Here is a 22,949-nt window from a genome sequence, read left to right as displayed (position 1 = left end):
AATTGGTTGTGAGAAAGTAGGGGAGAGATTAGAATAAATCTAGGACGAAGTGACCTCTTCTTGACTTGGCTGCCAAGGGTTAGTGGAACAGAAAGAAGGAAAAACTAAATTCAGGTGAATGAATCAGATCTCAGACCATCCCCCTAGAGGCATCACCTCAAAATGAGGAAAGCTATAGTTCTTTTAACCCTGTTTGCCTCAGTCCCCTCATCTGTAAAAGGAGGTGGAGAAGGAAATGGCAAACTACTCTAGTATCTTTGCCAAAAAAGCCCCAAATGGGATCATGGAGAGTCAGACATGATTGAAAATGACTAAGCAACAGCAACAGCACAGTCATCATCTTTGTTATCTGCACCCCCCTCTCCTCCTGAATACGTTGGCCTTTGTTGAACACCGTTTATTTTGCTGTATCTATTCACTGCTCCCATCACCATGAGGGAGTAAAAGACGATCAGTAGCCTGAAAGCCACAACTGGTTCCAAGTTAGGATTTGGTAAGAGAGTTAGAGGGAAGTTTACCAAGAATGATGTCAGATTCTGAGGACATTCATGGGAGTTAGTTAGGATTAGGCTATGTTTTGGGGGGACAGGGTTAGGGTTTGAGGACTCTATAAAGCCCCTCATAGCAAGGACAACATCCATGGTCATCCTCATAAAGTAGATAAGGATGGCATTGGGGGTCTTGACAGTCTTCCCTGACCTCATGCAACCAGATTCCAAAATATATTCTTCGTAATGAGACTGCCAAGGGAAGCAATGGTGGAAAATAATCAAAGTTCAATCCAACCCACATTAGGGAGCTTTTTCCTTAAATGTATTATCTGCCCCCTGCCCCCCCCCCCCCCCCAACCCTTAAGCATAGGGACCAAAGTGGTGCAGTGAGATGAAGGGAGATCATATAGAAAAGAGGAACAGAAAAAGGTCTAGACTTACTTTGGGTGCATGTGCGTCCTTCCCAGCCATCTTTGCAGATGCAGGAAAAGGAATCACCACTGCCCACACATGTGCCACCATTCATGCATGGGTTCAGGAGACAGCTGCTATTCCTGGCTATGAGGGAAGAAACATTTCAGTTTCCTGAAAAAAAGAGAGCCACAGAGCTCTCACATCCACCTGATCTGATCTGCCCAGGTACGTCACACTTTATTCCAGTTCATAAATAGGATCAAGGGCTCTAGAACTGCAAGGGACTTTAGAGATCATGAACCGATTTTACAGATGAAGGAACTAAGTCTTAAAGAAGTCAAGAGAAGTGTTTTAGATCACACATGTTATAATGGCAGAGGTATGATTCCAAACCAGGTCCTGACTCCAAATACACTGTTCTTTTTGCCTTGCCACATTTGAAGCAGCAGAAACTAGACATCACCACTTCACAGGCCTATGCATCCTGTTGGGATGGGGAACTGATGAGCTACGGATAGAGAACTTAGTGATGCTTTGAAATATGTACCTGAAAAAGGAAGTGAGGAGCCAGTCAAAGACTCTACCCCAAAACCTCGGTGGTGACTTTCAATTTCCTCAGCAGTAAAAATCAAGGGGTTGGACTTGATAATTTCGTTTCTTAAAAATCTGTTGTTAATTTATGAAATAAAAACAAGCACTTCCATAACAGCAGAATAAAAAAATAGATGTTTGCACATGAAACTGCAAATCTATTAAGTACAATTTACTATTCCTTTTAAAAAATAAAAAAGTTATCATGTAACTTCTTTTCCCCTTTTTAAAAATTCTTCCATTTCTAAGATCCCTCTCCAGCTCTAAATATTTTAAGCCCAGAATCTCTGCTGTACCTTAAACCAACCCAGGAACACATCACACACAGCCTCCCTCTGTGGTTGGCCTTTGATAAGCTATGGCACAGGTGGGAAGTCAAACAAAGGAATATTAAGACCACCACTTTATACAGCAATTTAAGATTTTCCAAGATATTTTTCCTGTTTTATGAAGGAGGAAACAAATTTTGCTAGGTTAAATGACAGGCCTATGGAGGTCAACTAAGTTGAGTAGTCACCCAACTAAGAAGTGTCCAGGATGGAAATCAAGTCTTCAACTCTAGTGCTCCATCCACCATACTATGCTGCCTCAAGAACTACCTGGGTCTTGGGCTCATATTTTGGCTGGGGAAATCCTGTCATGAGAACATTTAGAAACTGGGGGTTATTATCCTAGAGAAGTGAAGACTCAGTCTAAGGATAAGGAGACCCAGGAGTAGGTTCCATTAATAGATGATGTCCAGGAGAGAAATGACAGCTCCAAAGATAGCTAGTTTTCTTCAGTCCCTTTTAGCTCTGAAAGTCTATGCTTCTAGGACCAACTAGCAAAATAAACAAGGTAAAAAACAGGACATCATTAAAGGCTGAATAAGGACTCTCAGAAGCTTATGAGGGAGAGACACCAGTATAATCCAGAGAGATCAAGGAAGGCTTCTTAAAGCAGGTGGGGTTTGAGCAGGGCTCTGAAAGAGGCACTGGGTTTAGAAAGGCAAAGAAGGAGGAGGTATATCAGAACACTGACTGAATTTAATTTCCTAACTATAAGTCCCTATGGTGTCAAATGTCTTCCCAAAGATACAGAATGGTGATGGACAGAGTGAGGATGATGAGGGGAAAAACAGCATGATGCTATGGAAGGAGAAGAGGTAATGTAGTAATGGTACAGAAGAACCTTGACATCAAGACCTGGGTCCAAGTCTTGCCTCAGACACATGTTAGTTATGTCACTGGCCAGGTAATTTAACCTCTTAGTGTTTCAAATAATTCTTAGATTGTAAGGCACAGAAGATTTGTCAGTCTCCATCAATTGAAAATGCTCCTCATGTCAATGAAATCACAGGTCAGGACAAGAAGGAAGGAAGGAAGGAAGGAAGGAAGGAAGGAAGGAAGGAAGGAAGGAAGGAAGGAAGGAAGGAAGGAAGGAAGGAAGGAAGGAAGGAAGGAAGGAAGAGTGAACAATGGATCTGGAGGTGAGAGATGTGGATTTAATTTATGGTTTGGGGTAAGTCTCTTTCCTTCTATGAGTCCTGGGCTGCAGTTTCTTCCTTTACAAAATAAAATAATTGGATTTGATCTCTACAATCCATATTACTTCTAGATTCTATAATCAAATGAAGAAGGTCTCAAAGCTAAGCCTCCCCTTCCCACCTTCCTATATTGCTTCCCACCAACACTTGCTTACACCATCCCATCCAGGCCCAGGTACCTGTGTTACAAGTGCTGCCCTTCCATTCCGGGGGACATATGCATCGGAAAGTGTCTCCATTGTCATAGCATGTGCCACCATTGCTGCATGTGTTCGCATCACACTGGTACTCACCTGGGAACAAACAATAGATGCTTAGCACTGGCATGCCACCAGAGGGCTGCCAACCTGGTCTGTGACCTATAGTGCAACCCTAGAATTTAGCCTACTATTCTCTGGATTAGTGGGAGAAACTCCTAATCTATACTTGATTACTACAATAGGATCCAGGCTACACTGAGCTATTCACATCTGCTCATGTAGTTCCCCCCTTAAGACTAAAGAAATTCTCTGAGGTGGCTAAAAAGGTGAGATGAAATTCTAGCCCTGTAGTTACAATTGGGTTGAAGGCTCAGGTAATCTTTTTAGGCCACTTAAGTCTCATAGAACCACTGGCCCCAGATTTCCTCTCCTATTCCCTGAGGGCAGGGCATCGGATGTCTTAACCATGGGGTTTACTATGCCCAGGGTAAAATGAATCCCTGAGTAAGGGAAATTTACATATACGATAGAGAACAGCATGATTTAACATTAAAAGAAAAAATGTGACAACTTGCTGGTGTCTTAATTCTATATTAACACATTGGAGTAAGGGCAGGTTACACAGAAACAGAAGATGATTCCAGAGTAGTTAAAGATGGTTCATGAAATAGAGAAGTTTTCAGGTCTCCTTAGGAAGATTAAGGACCATGCTCTGGTCAGGGACCAGAGGTAGAATTGGAAGGAGGAAGGCCTAACATGAAAATAGATGAGTCAGCAAATTCAGAGATAAGTGTTTTCTGCGATTGATATCTGTATCATTTCTGTGAATTTTAAGGAGACAGTCTGGCCACAGTACAGACAAACAATTGGCAGTAAACCAGATTTTCTCTGGTCTTAGAAGCTGAGAGAGCCACATTTCAGCTATCTCACCTTCCCTAGAGGCAAAGGGAATCAGGCACCGTCTGTCTGTCTCCAGGTGGCTATGCAGAACTCCCAAAAGAGGTCAAATAAAAGCCAGTTTCTACCCAATTTCCATTTACTTCCATTTGCTGAACCCCTGGCTCTGGGAGGGCCATCTCAATTACATATTCTTGTCAAAGTTCTTTTTCCAAACTCTGAGATGTAGCAGGTGAGCAAAGAGGGAGAATGAGGATTGGGGAAGGCAAAGAGTTACGAAGAACTAAACTTACGTGAGTGGCAGGTCTTGCCCTTCCAACCATCTTTGCATTCACAGTAGAAATCATTCACCAAGTCAATGCAGTGGCCTCCATTGTGACATGGGTCAGGGAAGCAATCATTCAAATCTGCAAAGATGACGGGGGATGAGAGAGAGGTAGGTCAAATAAGCATGATGTCTGGCCTCACGCTGATGAGGTACCTAGGGACAGGTGCATAGAAGGTAAAGGAGGAGCGAGGGCTGGCAAGCAGAGGGGGAGCCTGGGAAGGGAGGGAACCAGGAGCAGGCAGAGAGTGGGTGATCTGCTACTGGGCATAGTAGGTGCCAATCCCTCCCTGGTGAAGGGGAAGGAATACAAACGTGCCTCATGTGGTAGGTGCCCAATAAATGTTATGAAATTAGAAATTTAAAATATTTAATACTTCACTGCCCTATTTGTCTGTTATTTCTTATGCTCTTTTTTTTTAAACAAACTGATTCACTGACATTCTCATACTTTTCATTTTTTCACTTCTCCTCCACTATCAGCCCCAACTGTCCCTCCAAAAATAAAAATTGAAGTCTTCCGCTATGATAAAAAAATAAAAGGATATGTGAAACAAACTGATGCACTGAATATGTCTGAAAATGAGATAATCATTCTGCACCCCTAGTCTATCACTTCTGTGAGAAGAGGTGGAAAGCATTATTAACCATCAATCTTCTGGGATTAATTGGTCATTGTACTGATCATAATTCTTATATCTTTAAATGTTCTTTTTTCCTCATGTTACAGTCTCTACAAATTCTGCTCACACAAGTCTTCTCAGGTTTTTCTGAATCCATCCCTTTGGTCGTTTCTTACACTATAATAATAATCCATTACATTCAAATAGCATAATTTGTTCAGCCATTTTCCACTTGAAAGGTACATACTTTGATTCCAACATAAGGTACACAACATAAAATGCTACTATACGTATTTTTGTATATAAGGGTCGCTTCAACCTCTTGCTTGGATCTCTTTAGGGTATAGGTCAGAGCAACCAGGTGGCACAGTAGAAAAGAGTACCAAGTCAGGAAGACCCTAGTTCAAGTCTTACCTCAGATACTTAGTAGCTGTGTGACCATGGGCAAGTCACTTAACCTTGTTTGCCTCAGTTTCCTCATCTGTAAAATGAGCTGGAGAAGGAAATGGCAAAATAGTATCTTTGCCAAAATAAACCCAAATGGGGTTAGAAAGAATGCGATATGACTGAAATGACTCAATAAAAAGGTCTAGTAGTGGTATAACTGGATCAAAGACTATGCATAGTTCAGTAGCTTTTTAGGCATCATTCCAAACTGCTTTCCAGAAAGGCTGGACAGGTTCACAATCACACTGACAGGGCATCAGTGTACCCACCCTTCCTCTAACAACTGCTGTTTCACCTTTTTCTCTTCTTTGCCAAACTAGTGGATGTGAAATGGAACCTCAAAGTTGCTTTAATATGTATTCTCAGTAATTTGGAGCATTTTAATAGATTCCTCCACAGTTTGCTTTTCTTCATTGAAATATCTCTTCCTTCCCTTTGACATTTATTGGGGAATACTCTTGTTCTTATGTATTTTTATGAATGCCCTATATATTTTGTATTTCAAACATTTACAGAAAAGTTTGCTTTTGAGATTTTTTTTCCCCAGTTAGTGATTTTCATTTTGATTCTAATTTCATTGATTTTGTTTGTGCAAAACCTTTTCAATTTTATGTACTCAGAAATGCCTATTTTACCTTCCGTGATCCTTTTTATCTCATGTTTGGTCAAGAACTCTTTTTTTATCCAAGGTTGTGAGAGGTATCTCCTTCCCTGACTCTCTAGTTTGTTTATGATACGTACAGGCTTTGCATCCATGTGAGCCTACTACATCAACTAATGCGAGATCTTTAATCTTTTTTAGCAATCTAATAAAGGCTCAGAATAATATTTTTAAATGCATAAAATAAAATGCAAAAGCTTACAAAGAAATCTAATTATACTGAAAAAGAGTTGTGAAAAAAATTTTTTTAACAAGTTCATGAATCCAGGTTATGAAACCCTGGTCTAAATCTAATTTCTACCAGACTGATTTCCAGTATTTCAAGCTATTTTTGTTGAAGAGCAAGTCTTTACCCTTGTAACCGGCATCTTTGAATTTGCTGAACATTATTCTACTGTGTTCATTTGCTTCTGGATCTTGGATAACTAATCTATTCCATGGATCAATTTTTCTATTACATGACCACTGCCAAATAGTTTTGGTAATTATTGTTGAGCGGTGGAGTTTGACATCTGGTATCTTTTTCTTTCCCCATTCTTTTCATTGAGATTTGTGATCCTTTGTTCTTCCAGCTGAACTTTGTAATTATGGCTTTCTATTTTAATGATCGAGCCCTCTGGTCAGTGAATCTATTAAGTTAATTTAGGGAGTACTTTATTATTTTTAAAAATTATTTTGGCGTGGTTTAACCATAAATAGTTAATTGTGCTCCAAATACTTTGGTTTCCCTCTATTTTTGTAAGGAATATTTTGTATTATTTACATAATTCTTAAGTAGTCATGGTAGCTGAACTTTGGGTGATTTTATACATTCTATAGCTGAATGGAATGTCTTTTTTCTGTACCTTGCTACTAGATTTTATTTGTAATACACAGAAAGACCAATAATATCTGTGAGTTTACTTTATATCCTGTTACTTAGTTGAAACTGTTAATTATTTCAATTAATTTTTAATTGACTCTCTAGGACTAAGTCATTTGTTTAAAAAAGAATACTTTTATTTCTTCTTTGAGTATATTCATCCTCTGAATTTCTTCTTGTTTTACTGTTACAGCTTTTGTGTATCAAATAATACTGGTGGCAATGGGTATTCTTACTTTACTATTCATCTTAATTGAAAGAATGCCAGTATTTCCCACTAAAGATGACGCTAACTTGGTTTCAGATTGACATTTGTTGACACATTGCAGATCATTGGCCCTGTTCTCAGCCTGGAACTTCACAGTCATCATCTAGGGGGAACTTTCTTTTGCTAGGAGGAACTTCATTCCAGACACCATCACCCACAACTGATGGCCAGATGTCACCAATGGGACAGGGACAGGCAAGCCAGCCAATTTCAAACAGCAAGGAATCGTTAGGAAGAGACAGGAGGTAATTCGTTCCTGACCCATCAAACCATAGCTATGATTTTGACTACCACCTCTCCTTATACCCCAGCGGAGCCACATCAGGTTTCTGTACCCAAGTCACAGTAATAGCATACCCCTCAGGCTTCCTACAGCCATCACTGAGGGGGGTGACCCTTGTGGATAAGGGGTTTGCCATCTTTACCATCACCAACAATTAAGTAATTACCACCAAACAGGTGGAAAAGACCAAGTGCCCTGGGAATGGTGGCAACCTAGATTACTGGCCTTACTTTCAGCCTGTTTCCTATAATCAATGACCAAGGGAGAAAGCCGTATAAGATATGACCTGCAACTGACTTTACAGTTGTGCTATAGCTCCCACCTCCTCAGAAGTCACAGTTATAGAAAACAAATGGTTCAGATCAAATCATGACATTTTGATGAATGGAAATAACACTAAAGAAGCTGCATTATTATCTTTTTTTGCCACAGCATCTAGATTCAGCCCTTTCATTGGCCCTGAAGCTGAAATATGTGTATCTCCCTCTATGAGAATGTGAGCTCCTTAAAAACAGACTGTCTTAATTTTCTATTTATATTCGTCACGTAAATACTTAATAGGTGTTTTCCCACTAATTTATATTGAGGAATGATTCATTTGTTCTTATTTTTAAAATATTAGAATAAAGGAAGTATTATAGGTTTTGTGTGTGATATGACCTATAACGTTTACAATTTTCCTAGCACTGAACCAACTTTGTATTCCTTGTGTAAAACCTAACTTGATCATAGTGTATAATCTGTATAGTATGTTTTTGTAACCCGTTCACTAATACTGTATTCAACATTTCTGCACCAATGTTTATTAGGAATAATGGTCTATAGTTTTATTTTTTCCCTCTTTGTATCTTCCTGGTAATAGGGCCATATTTATTTAATAGAAAGAATTTGGTAGGATCCTTTGCCTACTTTTGTACACATTCTGTATAATATTAGAATTGATTCACTGAATGATTGATAGCATTCATTCAAATTTAACAGATCCCTGGTTTTTTGCTCTTCTTTTTTTTGGCATTCCTTTACAGCATGTTCAATTTCTTCATCACAGGATGAGTTATTTAAACTCTCTATTTCTTCTTATGTTAATGTCAGCATTTTAAATTTATATTTTCTGTTAATATGGGCATTTAAATATTTTTATGAATGTTCACCATTTATTTCATTTATTAATTTTGCTGGCATATAAAATCAAAATGATTTCTAATTATTTTATTTTCTCATTAGTTGTGAATTGTTTCCATTTTTCATACTAGCAGTTTGGTTTTCTTTTTAAAAATCAGATTAAAGGTGGATTAGTTGTTTTTTAATCTCTTAGTTTTATGACATTCAATTATTATACTACTATATCGATTTTTTACAAATCTCATTTCCTATTTGATTTTTTTGCATTTAAGTGAGGTTTTTGTTCTTCAAACATGATTAATGTTTCATTCTTCACCTGACATCTATCATATTTAATTTTCCTAATTCTATTCATGTGCTTAATTTTTTTCTTATATATCTTTTTGTTAGTTTTGTCTAGAAGTCTGAAAGGGGCAAAATGATGTCACCAAATATTAGTTTTGCTACCTATTCCTCTATTTAGTTTAATTTTTCCTTCAAGTACTAAGAAACTGACATTTGGTACATAAACATTAAATGTAGTTATTTTGTCAGCTGTGGCACCTTTAAGTTTCTCTTTTTATTTTTTAACCTATTTTTACTGTTGTTTTGTCTGAGATGATTGATGTTGTTCAGTTGTTCAACTGTCTCTGACTTTTTATGACACCATGGACCAGAGCGTGAAGTTCATATTCATTGTTCCCATGATAATATCTATCCATCTCATCCTCTGCTATTCCCTCTTCCTTTTTGCCTTCAATCTTTTCTAGCACCAGGGTCTTTTCCAGGGAGTCCCATCTTCTCACTATGGAGTCAGACTATTTAAGCTTCATCTTCAGTATCTGATCTTCCAGTGAATAGCATAAATTAATGTCTTAAGTACTGACTGATTTGATCTTGTGATTTGATCTCTCAAAAATCTTTTCCAATACTGCAATTCAAAAGCATCAATTCTGTAGTGCTCAGCTTTCCTTAGCCCAACCCTCATAGCTATGACTGGAAAAAGCATAGGATTGACTATATAAATCAGACCTTTGTCAACAAGGTGAGATCTCTGCTTTTTAGTATGCTATACAGATTTGCCATAGTTTTCCTTCCAGGGAGCAATTATCTTTTAACTTCGTGGCTGCAGTTGCCATATGCAGTGATCTAAAATCTGATACTGCTTCTTCTCCCTTTATATATCAGTAAGTGATGGAATCAGCGGCCAAGATCATGCATGCGTGCGTGCGTGCGTGCGTGTGTGTGTGTGTATGTTTTAATGTTACATTTCAAGCCAACTTCTACTCTCTCCTCTTTCACCCTCATCAAGAAGCTTCTTAATTTCTCTTTATTTTCTTCCATCTGAGATTGTTGATATTTCTCCTTGGCAACTTGAATTCTGGCATTCTGCATGACGTACTCTGCACATAAATTAAATAAGTATGGTGACAATATCCAGCCTTGTCGTTCTCCTTTTTCAATCTTAAACCAATCAGTTGTTCCATGTCAGTTCTGATTGTTGCTTCTCAGCCCATATACAAGTTTCTCAGGAGACAAGATGATCAAGTACTCCCATCTCTTTGAGGATTTGCCACATTTGGTTGTGATCTACACAGTCAAAAGCTGTAGTCAATAACTCCTTTGCTTTCTCCATAATCCAGCAAATATTGGCAATTTGGTCTTTAGTTCCTCTGCCTCTTCAAAAACCATCCTACTCTTCTGGTAATTCTTGGTTCACACATTGCTGAAGCCTAGCTTTCAGAACCTTCAGCATAAACTTATTAGCGTGTGAAATGGGCACAAATGTCTGCTAATTTGAACATTCTGTGGCATTGCTTTTCTTTAGGAGTGGGACATAAACTGATATTTTCCAATTCAGTGTCCACTGTTCTATTTTTCCAAATTTGTTGCCTTACTGAACATAGCACTTTAATAGCATCATCTTTTAGGGTTTTAAATAGATCAGCTGGACTTCTATCACCTCCACTAGTCCTACTGTTAGCCGTGCTTCCCAAGGTGCACTTGGCTTCATTCTCCAGGACGTCTGGCTCTATATCAGTAAACGTATCATCATGGTTATTATTGATGTTAAGATCTTTCTTGTATAGTTATTTTGTATATTCTTCCCACTCTTCTTAATCTTTTCTGCTTCTCTTAAATCTTTACCATTTTTGTCTTTTATCATGCCTTTTTTTTTTTGCAGAAACTTTCCCTTGATATCTCTAATTTTCTTGTAAAGATCTCATCTGTCTTATTCTGTTTCCTTCTATTTTTTGCACTGCTCATTTAAGCAAATCTTATCTTTCCTTGCTGTTCTCTGGAATTTCACATTTAGTTGGATATCTCATTCCCTTTCATTTTTCTTCTTTCCTCAACTATCTGTAAAGTCTCATTAGACAGTCATTTTTGCTTTCTTGCTCTTCTCATTCTTTGGAATATTTGGTTGTTGTTTTTTTTTGGTTGCTGCCTCCTGTACAATATTGCAAACCTTAGTCCATGGTTCTTCAGGCATTCTATCTACCAGATCTTATACCTTACATCTATTCATCTTCATAAAGGATGTTATTTACTTGTCTTCTTCCCTACTAGCCCAAAACTTTATATATGTCACCTCTTCTAATTGCTCAAAGGTATTTAACCTTTCCGTTTCTCTCATCTCTAGAGTTTGCATGTGTGAGACTCTACTTAATTTTTTTTAAAGCAATGCCCAAAAGTTCTCTATTCTATTAAAGGTCCATTCCCATTCCATCCTATCCCAAACCCTTTTAGGATTAATACTCAAGAGTTTTGCTCAGTATGATTTGGTTAGTATTATTACTGAGTAATTCTCAGTATTCTTGGTTGTAAACCTTTATAATTTGTCTTTTAAAATTTCACATTCCAAAGTTTCTATTCTTTAAGGTAGCTGCTGCCAAGTCTTATATGATCCTTTGGTTGATTCTTCGGTACCTGAACTCTTTCTCACTACTTGCAATATTTTTTATTGACTTGGAAGCTCTGTATTTTGTCTATATCCCTGGATGTTTTTAGCTTGGAGTTTGTTTCTTGAAGGTGGTCAATGGCATTACTTTGTTCTCTGGCTCTGAAAGATCTGGGCAGTCTTCACTTACGATTTTATGAATTTGGGTAGTTGTGGTTTTTTTCATGATGACATTTTTCTGAAAGTCTGATGATTCTTATATTCTCACTCCTTGTCTTCTTTTTAGATTAGCTGTTTTTGAAAACATCTTTTATTTTAAATTTTTCCCAATCTTTTTCAATAGTTCCAACATTTTAATTATTTTTTGATGCTTCAGGGAGTTCTACTTGTTCCATATTATTCTTCAAGGAGTCTAATACTTGGTAAGGCATTCCACCTTCTGTTCTAAGCCATTTATTCTCTTTTCAATTTTCTCTTTTCAAATTCCAACTGAATTTTTTATCTCTTATTCTATTTATTTCATCCACTCTAGTCATCCCAGTAGCCATTTTTAATTCTGAGCACATTGTAGAATTACATGTTTATTCTGGCTCTTCCTTAAGACACACTAATTTTCTACACTGTATCTGGTCTCTTCTGTTTACTCATATTCGCAGCATCAACTCTTGCATCGCAATTTTGCGCAGTGGCCTCTAATACTCTTGGATGCACTGAATGGACCTTATTTGGTCCTACCCCTTCTGTATTCTGGATGTCACTGTCACTGACAGTTCAGATGCAATGGCAACGTTAGGTCCCACCCACTGCTTCAATTCCGAGACTCTGTCTTTATCTTCTGGTGGTCTGCCTCAGATTCTGGCCCTGGCTGAACTCCGTCTTTTTCCATTTCTGACATATGGCACTGAGAGGCCTCGCTGGGATGCTGGATATTACCCTGGTTTAGGGTATGCACAACATACAGGCCATAGGCAGTGTGTTGGGTAGGTCTGTCTTACATCCTCCACATTTTCTGCAGGCTGCCCAACATCCTTTGGTGGGTGGTTATGTTGTGCAGGCATTCCCTAAGGGAATTCTGCATAGTCAGTTTTGCTGAGGCCTGCTTCAGGGCTTCTTGCACAGTCCCCCTGGTGCCAGTACCTGGGTGCCACACTGGCTTTGTCTTTTACCAGGGCTCATCTCTCTCCATAATTATTCACTGGAGTTAGTTCCATCCTTGATTCTGTTCTAACTAGCCAGGGCCAGAATCTGGCTTTAAGTCCTTGACTATTAGAGCTTGACCTTCTGGCTGGTTTCAGGCCCACTGGTAGAAACCTGTGCTGGTTTGTGGGGCGTAGCTTCTTTTTTTTTTTTTACCTCCACCTGCTTCTGGCTCATTTAACTGTACTCACACTAGTGTCTCTAATGTGGCTCTAGGTCCCAGCTCTACTGGCCACTGGCTGGGTTATATCAATTTAGGCTGGCTTCTCTGACATTACTTCTTAATCCCCTTCACTGGATTCCAGTCTTTCCTGAATGTGTGCTGACTTCCCTGGAGTATGTTTTGTGGTATAGTTCTGCATTATCCAATGCAGAAGACTTTCTGATACTTATCACTGGTATTTATCAAGTTCTTATTTGTTGGGGTTTAAGTGAAAGAGCTGGGTTTCTTAGCTGTCTTTCACATCATCATCTTTAATTCCTCTACCATCATCCTATTAAATTCTAATTCTTGATCACATCTCTGCTAAATTCACTCATCTATGGTATATGGGAATGAGTTCCAGACTTTGAGCCAAAAAGTCTGGGTTCTAACTGTGGTTCTGCCACTAACTCGCTGTGTGACCCTAGGCATATATCTCTTTTCCTCTGGGGATTTCAGTTTCCCAATGGTCCCTTCCCCAAAGTCTCCCTAAGATCTCTTCCACTCTACAAAAGAAGGACATTCTAAATTTAAATCTTCCTTAGACCTTCTGTGCTGGCTATTCTGTGGATAAAGACAAGGACTTCATTCACTGCCCTGGGGGAGCTCCTGGTCTTGGAGATGGACATGACTTGCACATGTAGAGCAATGAACAAGACAGGTCATGATTCAATTATGTGATACCAACTATAAGGAATACAGCAGCTCAAGAAGGGATCAGTGTGGGCAGGGGATATTAAGCAAGACTTCCTGGAAGAGCTGGGGAAAGCTGGGCCTGAAATGATAAGATTTTAACAAATAAAGAAAAAAATGAGGAGACTCTGAGTAGAGGGAACGACATAAATAAAAGTGGAGATATGTAAATGAGCATGGTATTTAATTCCATGCTGCTTCTAAATCCTTTCCAGCTTTAATACTGTCACATTCATTTGAACATCAATACAAAACTAGCGAGCTGAAGAATAAGCTTAGGGAAAGGCTAGAAGGAACATTACTGATTACACAGCCTACCCCCCTCTCATTTTACAGAGGAAGAAAGTGAACTCCAGACATGCTCTTCAAGGTCACACAGGTAAGAAAATAGCACAGCCAGAATGTATACCATGGTCCTCTACAGGGAAGGTACAGTAATTTCTCAGATTTGGCTCCTTATGCTTCTCTCTCCCTCCACTTTCTTCCTAGTCTATGTGCCCCCGGAATACCCAAGCACAGGGTTCGTTAGATAGTTTAGTAAATACTGACTGCCTGGTTGGTCACAGACAGCTACACAAAAACCTTCATCCAGCCCATGAGACTTTGAAGCTTCCTTCCTAATCAAGAATTTATAAGGAGATGGATGGATTGTTTCTCCCAAAGCTAGGAAATGTAACAAGGTGATGTTCAAAGTGAATGAAGTGGGACAGAAGGAAAAATAAAGGAGTTCAGCCTTCTTCTATTACTTCTACTACTACTACCAAGTGTAATTTATACCTAGAGTAATGCACTGAAGCCAGTTAAGTGTTCAGCATCTACAGGTATGAGAGGTTCCTTTGGTTTTAAGATGAAAAAATACTCTGAATTTATCCCAAATCTAAATTATCTCTTTGCTGACAGCTCAGTGCCTGAATTCTGAGATGCTCTGATTTCTTCTGGTGTCAGAGAGGGTTCTGCTTTAGATTATGATAAGTGAGGTAATGAAAATAGTGATACTACTTGTTATTAATATCAAAGATGAAGAAGTGACTAGGAAAAGCTACTTGGGGAACTGTAAGCATCCCCCAAATCTCCAATTTTGACGTAGAGGCCTTGACTTCTGAGGAGATACAAACTTATTTCAATTTTACAGATGCAGAAACTGAGACCCAAAGAAATGAAGTGATTAGCCTAAGGTCATACAGCTAGTAAGGGGAGGGACAATTTAATTAGGTTGATTGGCATTAGACCCTCACAAACTGGGAAGATTAGCAAGTGTGTGCAGAGGCAGGGAGAGAGGGCATCCCAAGGTCACATCTCATCTGGTCCAGGCTTTACTCACTGGTGTCACACAGCTCGCCCTCCCAGCCACTGGGGCAGAAGCACTGGAAGGAGTCGATCTCATCAATACAGGTGCCTCCATTCTGGCACGGCATCCCCAGGCAGTCATTAATGTCTGTGGAGGGGAGAAAGGCTGTAGCTGAGTCACTGGAATGGGACAGAGAAGGAAAGAAGACATTCTCCCTGATCTCCTCTACCCCCAACCCATCCAAGCAGTCCTACTAAGGAAAATACGTATTCTTTCCCACCCAAGTGAGGATGAGGATGGGAACGATGTGTGTGGGTAGTTCAGTAACCCACCTTCTGGTAGGAGTACCATCCCTCCTGGTCTAGTCAGAGAAAATGTTCACCTCAGAACTCTCAAAACAACCCAAATACAAATCCCAATCACAGCTGGTAAGGCTCAGAGCCAGACTTTAAGGAGGTTTCTTTCAAAGGGGAGATAAGAGGAAGAGTAGTATACAGATGTTAGTTTCACTGATTTACGCTCTAAAATGAATACACAGGAGCTTCTGGTTGCTTTTTTTTTTCTTAGAGCCAATAAGGGAAGAAAAACTGGACAGGGACCTCAGACTCACTCTCATGGCAGTAGGTGCCAGTGAAGCCACTCTCACAGGTACACGTGAAATTCCCCCCAGGCTGGCTGATGCAACGTCCATGAGGGCCGCAAACATTGGAGGATATGAATCTTGTAGTGTTGGTGAAGACCTCGATTTCACAGCTGTCTATTACTGGACATGAGATAAGGAAGGAGAGGAGAGGAACAGTGGATACGTGGCTCTAAGCTGCCCAAGTGTCTCTCTGTCACACCACTCTCCATTCCAAAACCAGAGGCAGGAGAAGAGAGGTCAAGACTGCCAGTTGATGAAAGTGTAAATACGTCCATGGGTATAAATACTCTATTTATTTATTCCTGGTCATCCTGCTTCAGTGGTGCTGAAGTGTGCAAAGCTCTGGCCTAGGAGTCAAGGGCATGAGTTCTAATCCCAGCTCTGCCCTGACTCAGAGTGACCTTGAGTGACTTACTTACTGCACCTAGGCTCAATTTCCTTATTTGTAAAATGGGAACAATAGCTCTCTTTTACAAGGTTATATAAAAATCAAGAGAGGCAAAGTTAGCCACATGGTATAATATGAAAAGCACTGAACTTGCAGTGACTAGGAGAACTAGTTTCGAGTTTTCATTCTGATATTTATTAGCTCTATGACATTGGATAAATCACTTTGAGTCTCATCTGTTTTCCTCATTTGTAAAACAGGGATAGATGTTCTCATACTATGTGCTTCCCAGGGTTGTGAAGAGAGTGCTTTATAAGCCTCAAAGGGCAAGAGAACTGTGCAGTATTGTTATTGTTATAGGAGACAATGGACTTGAAAGCCTTTGGAAAAACATGAAAACCTGTAGAGATATGAGGGAAGTTTTTAAAACTCCATAGTTTGACAATAAAGGGCAAAGTTAATGCTAATACTACTTACTGGGAATGACAGCATCATTTTCTAATCATTTTCAACACTTTCATAGAATCTTGGAGCTGGAGGTACACAGGGACATTTAGTCTAACAAACGCCTTAAGCAGAATCCCATTTCATTCAGGTGGAACCAAAGCCTCCACAGGCAGCTTTGAGGAGCAACACTGGGTAGGACTCCCAAACCCTAAGTTGAGAAGGATCCTATTATAGCATCTTCAACAGACTACCTTTCCTACTTTTATCTTTATACATGCTGGAAAGGAGGGGGACTCCTGCTATTTTGCCATGTGAGGAAAATGGACATCCAAAGAAGAGACAGTGACTTGCCCAGAGCCCTTCAGTAACCAAAGGTCAGAGACAGAATTAGACCCACGGTAATGGATGGTTCTTCAGGGCCCTGAGTAGGTGACAATATAGCCTAGGAGACTCGGTGTTAGAGCTGGAGGGGACTTTAGCCCTCTATTTTAACCCTCTTCAGGTACAAGCAGAAAGCTAACGGCAGTTCTCTTGAATCAGAGCCTAGCCTAGCACTGCTGACTCTACCATGTGTTGACTTCCTTCTATCACTATTCAGTTGTAATCTGCATCTGTGAAAGAAGCATCTAATGGATGAGCTTGTAGGTCCACTTAAGTATGAATGAAACAACTATTCCCATTTTCTATAGCACTTTATGGTTAACAAGTTATTTTCCTCCTCTTATCCTATAATGTTAGGTTGTGCTAAGACTATCACCCTGACTTTACAAAAAAAGGAAACTGAAGCCCAGATTAAGACAAGTGACTTGCCCACAGTCACACAGCTAGTCAAGTGTCAGAACAAATGTAAACCCAGGTCTCCTGCCTCTTTGCTCATTTATCCAATAGCACTAGACCTGTGCCCTGGGCTGAAATGTGTCATCTCTCTCCTATCCATATATTCCCCCCCAATCCTTGTCGGCAACCCTGTCTGCCACTTTGTGTCAAAAGGCTTGTGTCTGGTGGAGCTGGGGGGAATCAAACACCTTTGCAAGAGCCATTCCTGCAGTGGTCTTTAGGGTAGGAGCAATTCTTCCCGTCGTAGTCTTCAGGACAGGCACAGTAATAATCTCCTTCCAGGCTGTAGCAGCGTGCTCCGTTCTGGCAGGGGTAAGGCTCACAGAAGTCAATGTCCACCTGGAAGGACAGATGCCAGATATGAGCTATTGCTTTCCTTGGGGGGACTGGGAGTTCCCAAGCCTACCACAGGAAACATGGTCATGTCCTACAGATCTTGGGATATTTTAACACAGCAATTATATAGTCATACCCAAACTCTAAGTCCTTTCTTCTTCTGGTTAATTCCTTCGACTAGTCCTGAGAAGTTTAAAGGCCACAGGTAAGAAATAGAGGAGATGCACTTGAAACAGCTGAATCTCCCCTGCCCTGCCATCTTGCTCAGGGAGTCACAGGTGGGTAACACAAGGAAGGGTGGAGAATGGTGGGGCATGGCTACACTGGAGTAAAAAGGGATAACTGGGTCATGGGGGCAGTTCTACATCTTCCTAGACAAACCCAGAATTACTTTAGGAAAAAGATCTAAGTCAAGCCTCAAACAAGTTCATTTAACTTCAATGAATTACTATGCCTTCTCACAATGCCAGGGAGGAGACCTTAGTTCTCAAAGACAACGCTAGGGAAGTACAAGGGCTGGCAGATCTCATGAAACCGAAAAATCTTTAAGGATAGGTTTGGTGACAGGCATTTGTTATCCAAGGGCTAGTTCAGTTAAATGTGGTCAAGTTTGTCACCAATATATTAGTCCAGAAGTAAAGTAAATTGCTCAAAAGAAGAGTATTAGAAGGCAGGGACAGGGTGTACAAGTGCTCCCACCCATAAACTAATGAAGCTATAATGTATAGAATGCCATCCAAGGTTCTGGGCACAGGAGGTACTCAGACAATGGTGGAGTCTGACTTGTTTGTTAGGTTTTAATGCATCAATTTCCCATATCCCCATTCCATTCTCACTGTTTCTCTTCTGCACACATCTCATAGTATCCTATCCAGTCACCTAGTACTGTGCTAGATTGTGAAGTCACCGATGGAGATAAGTAGTTCTCATTTACCCATGACCTGCCCCCTTCACTGTGGCCTGCAAGGGATCTTGCTGGACTCAGGACATGTGTGGTGCTAAACACCATAAGCTTGCTTTCCTTAGCCTAGCACTTGCAATATCTTCCATTTGGGCAGCGGTATCAAATACAAACAGGGGCTACCAAACCATATGAAAGGATCCCTATTGACTTAGAAAATCACATATCATTAACATTAGTTATGTTTTACTATATTTTCATTTATTTTGTTAAATATTTTTCAATTACATTTTAATCCGATTCAGTCACACTCAGGAGTGTTCGGGGCCCCATGAATGACATCTCTGACTTAGGGGACCACTGCTTAAAGGAGAGTTAGTCAGGGAAATAATTTTTTGAATATGACTACAGATCCTTCTCATTCAGTTACAGAATCTTAGAATTTCAGAGTTGCAAGAGATATCAGAGAACACCTAGCCCAAACCATACTTGAATGAAACTCTCTTGTATAACTACATTCCAGTCATTAGATCCCCTGATTGAACACTTGCAGCAAGAAGAGGTTTCAGTCCCACTCAAAGCAACCTCTTGCACTGCTGGATAGCTCTGTCATCTTGAAAATGAATCTTCATCTTGAGCTGGTGTGCATTCTGCTAACAAAGTAACAGGTTCTAGTGTTGCTTTCTAGGCCACTTGGCCAAAGTCAGTTCTCTCCTTCCATGTGACAGACCTCTGGATATTTTAACATAGTGATTCTATCTCTATACCCAACCCCTTCGCTTATCTTCCTCCAGGTCAAAAATCTCCAGTTCCTTCAACTAGTTCTGATTTGTCAGTCTCCAATCCTCTCAATATCCCAAATGCTCTCCATCTTGTTAACAGATTTGGTGCCCAGAAATGAACATATCTGATGAGGTCTTACCAGTGCAGAGGACAGTGAGACTACTATCTCTCTTGTACTTGATACTAGATCATCAGTGCAGCCTAGTGGAAGTTAGTGGCCCTCACAGGTCATGCCAGAATATCTCAGAAGGAAACATCTGTGTTTCTCCAAACATGTCTGTGGGAGGCCCAACCCCAAAGCTTCCCAGCCAAACTGACTGAATCATGCAGAGGTGCACTCCCTGACCTTCACAGGGATGGTGTGGTGTTTCCTCTGCCTTCATACAGAGGACAGGGGGTGGGGAGGGGACTGGGAAGGCATCCAGACAACATGTGGACTTTTCATTCACGACAGGAAAGCCCTTCAAGCCACTCTAGGCTATACCGGCTTCAAACGCTTGTATGAAATGTCTCTTTCCAAACTGAAACTATTATTTTTCTCCTATGGATCAGCCACCATTTCTGAAACTCAAATTAACCAAAATTCAAACTCCAATGCCAAGGAGTCCTCGTAAAAAAGTCATTCATCTCTCAGTAACAGGCTTATCCTATTTCTATGCAGAATTTACCATCGTGTTCCAGCAAGCAACACCAGGGGCCAAAGGAGATATACATCTGGGCCTCCCTCCAAGCGAGCCCCATAGAAGTCAGAACACCCCCATTCTATCTGCCAATATCTTCAGAGAGGAAAGATGACCATGTGCCTCTCTCTCCAAGCATTCTTCCTCCTCACTGTCCCTATCATCCCTCCCCCAGGGTACATGATCTCCAAAGAAATGATAGGTAACATTTAGATGTTGCCAAGAGTAGATTCCAAGTACTGCTTTCTGTTTGCAAACTACACACTTTAATTATTAACATGGGATTTCAGAGCAGGAAGGGATCTTAGAAAATCATCTAGTCCAGTGCCTTCATTTTATAAATGATGAAACAGGCACAGCGAGATTCAGGGATTTGCTAAAGCACACAAAGTGAGCTTGAAATGTCCAAGTTGGAATTCAAATCCAGGTCTTGGGCTCCAAATCCAATATTCTAGTCACAATAACCATAATGCATCCTAAGAAGCAGTGCAGGAAATCACACAACTCAGCTGGGCTGTTTCCCTATGTGTTTTCTAGGGGGTACTGCTGACCCTAAGACAAGCATTTTGAGAATGAGGCAAGCTCTCAGATCTCTCCTATCAGACACCTCCACTCATTTCCTTCCAACAGTCAGAGTTTCCCTTTCCAATTTCCACTCGGCGCCGGGCACTGATGAAGGCGGGTGGGGGTAGAGGGGGGAAGATTTCCTGTTACAAGGAAAACAGCCAGCCAGTTCAGTCTATTTAACTTCAGGCTAGTCCCCAATCTTCAGGACCCCTCACCCATGGTCAACAGCCCATACACCAAGAATCATGGAATTCCAAATCTGGAAAGGGCCTCCAAGGGCCCCTTGCTCAATATTTACCTGAGCAGCAGTCTCCTCTGTGACACTCATCACATTAAGATTGCGCTCACCGATGTTTAGTGATGGGGGAACTCACTAACGTTCTGACGCAGTCCAGTCCACTTTGGGAAAGCTCTAATTGTTAAGCAGTCATTCTTTATACTGAGTGGAAAGACACCTCTTGTAATTTAAGATCCTATAATCTCAAATTTGGAATCTGAGCAGAGGCCACCTATCTGGTCCAACTCAATATGTGAAAAAGAATCCCCTCTATAACACTTACAGCAAGTGCTTGGAAGATTTCCAGTGAGGGGGAACTTATTACCTTACCACAGCAACCAGTTTTACCCTGTTCTGATGGTTAGGAAATTTCTTCCTTAAATTGAGCTGAAATGTGCCTCACTCTCTCCCAGATTAACATGCCCAAAGCAAAACAGCTAGAAGATTCTTTTAAAAAATCAAAACAAACCCTGGGGACCATGATAAGAGAAACAATAAGTTAAACAACACAAGGAGACTCTTTATCACTCACTACCTCCCATGAAGCCAGATAGGGAGCCAGATGGAGGCCTTGGTACTTTTCTGTACTCCCATTATGGGGTAAAAAAGGCCCCGACGCCTCTTGAGGAGCGAGGGGAAGTTGGCTCATGAGCAACACTTTTTATTTAGAAATAGATACCTCACAATCTGTAGGCCATGATGGATTCATTTAGAATTAGAAACCTGTTAGAAAATTTAGAATTCTATCTTGCCAAACACTAAGTCTCAAAAGTCATGAGATGTGCTCACATAGAAAGGAGACTTGTACCCACTGATTCCTAAATAAAATAGAGAAGATAGATAGACCTAAAACAAGACACTCCAGATCTCCCAGGGACTTCTTCACAGAAAGATCTCATAGAATCAACACTGTTTTTTTCTGAAGTACTATAGGGTCTCTGGACTTTTGAGATGGCTCTTTTTATTCTAGGTTTCCCTGCCATGGTCCCATAAACCCATGAGGCTACCATCAGCATTCCCTGGGGAAAGAGAAAGCCATTCACTTACCTCACAGAAGACACCAGAAAAACCTTTGGCGCAGTGGCAGCGGAAACCATCCACTAAGTCCTCACAGAGTCCCCTATTTTGACAGGGGTTGCTGGCACATTCATTCTTCTCCAGCTCACAGTGCTTGCCCATAAAGCCCCGGGGACAAATGCACTGATAGCCATTCACCTCATCCTGGTTAACACAGGGCAGAGAACAAAACTCAAATCATCATCATCACTCCCATTAGATTTGCAAATTTCAACCTGTGAAGTAGGTGGTGCCAAGTGATGTTATTTTTAACATTATTATTATTGTTATGACATGGTGCAAATGAAGAAAAAACTGGGCCTCACAAGGATGATTTACCGCAGGTCACACAACTAATAAGTGCTAAAGAACCAAGGCTAGAACCAAGGTCCCTGGATTTAGCGCTAGAAAGGATTTGATCAAGTCCATTCCCATCATTTTAGAGGATGAATCTGAGGTCCAGATTTCCCCAGTAACTTGCTCAAGGTTACAGAGGTCACTGGCAAGGCCATGATTTGAAACCAATGCCTCTGAATAAATCCAATAATCACGGGAAGTGAATGATTCCTAGGAAGCTGACTCATTAAGGAAAGCAAAGAATATGCCTCCTTCATCTTTGCACCTCTCTGACCTCCAGAGTGACAAGCATAGGGCTGGTCATTTAGTCAATATTGACTGCGTGGCTGAACAACGCAGGTTGTGCGAATCACAGAAAATCTTTCCATCACTAAGGCTTCGAACATTATGCTTCAAGTCAGTGATCCAGAAGGAGCAAAATGAGTGGATTAAAAGTTTAACGGACAATTTTGATTATAAAATTGAAAAGCTTTTGCACAATTAAAATAAATAGAATTAGAAGAGAAACAGTTACCTGGGGGGAAAGTCTTGCAGCATGTTTTCCTGATAAAGTTATATTAGGGAACTATTCCCCTATATGTAAGAGCAAGAGCCATTCCCCAATAGATAAATGGTCCAAGAATACAAATAGATAGTTCTCAAGGGAAAAAATCCAAGTTAACAATTGTGTGAAAAAAATACTTCAAACAATAATAAGAAAAATGAAA

General features: G+C 40.4%; 1 protein-coding gene across 2 annotated transcripts in view; it reads right to left on the bottom strand.

Annotated features, from left to right (window-relative positions):
- The window catches only part of JAG2 (jagged canonical Notch ligand 2), a 146,897-nt gene that overhangs the window by 16,861 nt on the left and 107,087 nt on the right, over positions 1-22,949 (bottom strand). For both annotated transcript variants that reach the window (XM_072629831.1, XM_072629832.1), the window contains 7 exons: positions 21,877-22,050; positions 17,474-17,624; positions 15,581-15,733; positions 15,004-15,117; positions 4,412-4,525; positions 3,201-3,314; positions 933-1,049 (listed from right to left, as the gene is read on the bottom strand). In XM_072629831.1, the coding sequence (XP_072485932.1) occupies positions 933-1,049; positions 3,201-3,314; positions 4,412-4,525; positions 15,004-15,117; positions 15,581-15,733; positions 17,474-17,624; positions 21,877-22,050 (937 nt within the window). The remainder of the gene's footprint in view (positions 1-932; positions 1,050-3,200; positions 3,315-4,411; positions 4,526-15,003; positions 15,118-15,580; positions 15,734-17,473; positions 17,625-21,876; positions 22,051-22,949) is intronic.

This window comes from Notamacropus eugenii, chromosome 1 (genome assembly GCF_028372415.1).
Source record: "Notamacropus eugenii isolate mMacEug1 chromosome 1, mMacEug1.pri_v2, whole genome shotgun sequence".
Lineage (NCBI taxonomy): Eukaryota > Metazoa > Chordata > Mammalia > Diprotodontia > Macropodidae > Notamacropus > Notamacropus eugenii.
Note: the sequence above shows the minus strand (reverse complement) of the source record. Positions and strands in the feature narration are given on the sequence as shown.